We start from the raw sequence: 2,147 nt of genomic DNA on the forward strand, positions 1-2,147 counted from the left end.
GATCTGGTTCAGTTTTCGGCAAAACCACCTAAAATGATCTGGAAAAACGGATGGACGGCGTGGATATAAGACACATACATCAACAAGGTGGGCCCCGCAGTCACGAGCTGACCGACCTGTCTGAATCCGCCCACCGTAGAACGCGTCCTATGGATGACTCCGGTCCACTTTAGCCTATTTCCCCCTTTGCCAGGCGTGTATATTAGAATACGACGACGGGCCGAAATAAGAAAACGCGGGCCCGAAATTTCTTTGAAAGCGAACGTCTCAAACACATATTAAAGGAGCCACCCCATTTCTTCTTCTCCACACCCAACTTCTCTCTCTCTCTCTCTCTCTCTCTCTCTCTCTCTCTCTCTCTCTCTCTCTCTCTCTCTCTCTCTCTCTCTCTCTCTCAGCCTCCTTGTTTCTTCTTTTCTCCACACCCAACCTCTCTCTCTCTCTCTCTCTCTCTCTCTCTCTCTCTCTCTCACCCCATGGCTGAGGCAAAACAAGTCCCTTTGAATGGAGCTTACTATGGTCCACCTATCCCTCCCCAACAAACCCATCACCGGCGCGAACGAGGGAGCGGATGTTGTGGCCCATGCTGCCTACTGAGTACCTTGTTCAAGCTCATCGTCACCATCATCGTGGTTCTGGGCATCGCCACCCTCATTTTCTGGCTCATTTTCCGCCCTTCGAAGATGAAAGTGTATGTCGAGAATGCCACGCTTACTGAATTCAATCTCACCGACAATAATATTCTCCGTTACAATCTTGCACTAGATGTTGCTATAAGGAATCCCAACAAGCGGATTGGCATTTACTATGATAGGCTTGAAGCTAGAGCTTACTACGAAGGAGAGCGGTTTGGTTACAACCCTTTGCCGGCTTTTTATCAAGGCCATAAGAACACTACCAATCTCCATCCAGTTTTCTCTGGGCAAATTCCCATTTCACTGGGGAACTCTGATGTTGTGGATTTCAATAGGGAGAAGGGAGAAGGGTTTTTCTCCATTGATGTTAAGATCTATGCAAGGATTAGGTTTAAGGTTGGGTCAGTCAAGACTAGGCGCTTCAAGCCAGATTTCGAGTGCGAGTTGAAGGTCCCTTTAACCAAGAATGGCAGCTCTTCAGCCGTCAGATTTTCTGGGACCAAGTGCGACGTCGATTTCTGAACACCGTCGCGTTTTTCTTTTTATTGATTCTGTTTATTCATTGATTACACATTTTTTCTTTTCTATTTTATCATTTGGCTTGCCTGTTTATTACTTTATTGCTTCCCTTAATAATACTAGACCTCATTTGAATTGGTGCCCACCATTATGATGGTTTAGTTCGTACATTCCATGTCAATTGTGGATGAGTGCATATTTGTGATCATCATCTATTCTCTACAACAAAGGTAGCATATAATTCTATTTAAATGAATCCCTAAACGGATTGGGAAGATTACTCTAAATATGAAGCTGGAATGTGGTTCCCAAACAATCCAAATTCACCCTATCTTCATTGGATATGGCATGTGAGGCTCACTGGTGGGCAACCACTAGTCGGTAAGAGAGAGGAATCCGTCTCCCTTATAATTATAAGAGAGAGGAATCCGTCGTTGCATCCATTTTAGAAACAAGAGGATTGTTGGTTTTCGTCGAAACACAGAGTATAATCACGTAATTGCTATAACACAAATAAACTCAAGAAGAAGGCAATTCAAATTTTACGTGGAAAAACTCTTGCAGAAAAAACCTCGGCATAAAGCCACAAGCAATGCACTATATATGAAAGAAAAATTACAAGGGATGGTAAATCTTACTGATTCTCAACCTGAAAGTTAACGATATCCTGGGCCGCAACAACGTCCTGCCATATGCTCAAATTCCGCCCTGCCTCCCTTCTTTTGTCCTTATTCACATCAACGTGGAGGGGATCACCACGCATCCTGGAGAAGACCATGTCGTCTGGACAAGGGAGTAGTCAGGAAAGTTCTCCTTCTAATTGGCATGGAGGTTGATTCGCCCTTCAGCACTCAGACGGTCTTTGGGCCAAGTGGACATAGCACAGTTCCATTCCTCCCAAGATAGTTGTCTTCCTATGCAAACTATTACATAGAGCTGTTCCAGTAAATCAAGGAGTCATGAAGAAAGAAGCGACTCTAGCCTCTTGTTGCA

General features: G+C 44.5%; 1 protein-coding gene across 1 annotated transcript; it reads left to right on the forward strand.

Annotated features, from left to right (window-relative positions):
- The first annotated feature begins 375 nt into the window (after nucleotides 1–375).
- On the forward strand, nucleotides 376–1,157 carry LOC131234745 (NDR1/HIN1-like protein 10). Its single transcript, XM_058231685.1, has one exon. It carries the CDS (start codon nucleotides 477–479, stop codon nucleotides 1,155–1,157), a length of 681 nt encoding a protein of 226 aa, XP_058087668.1. The 5' UTR covers nucleotides 376–476.
- The last annotated feature ends 990 nt before the right edge of the window (nucleotides 1,158–2,147 follow it).

Source organism: Magnolia sinica, chromosome 19 (genome assembly GCF_029962835.1).
Source record: "Magnolia sinica isolate HGM2019 chromosome 19, MsV1, whole genome shotgun sequence".
In the NCBI taxonomy this organism is placed as follows: domain Eukaryota; kingdom Viridiplantae; phylum Streptophyta; class Magnoliopsida; order Magnoliales; family Magnoliaceae; genus Magnolia; species Magnolia sinica.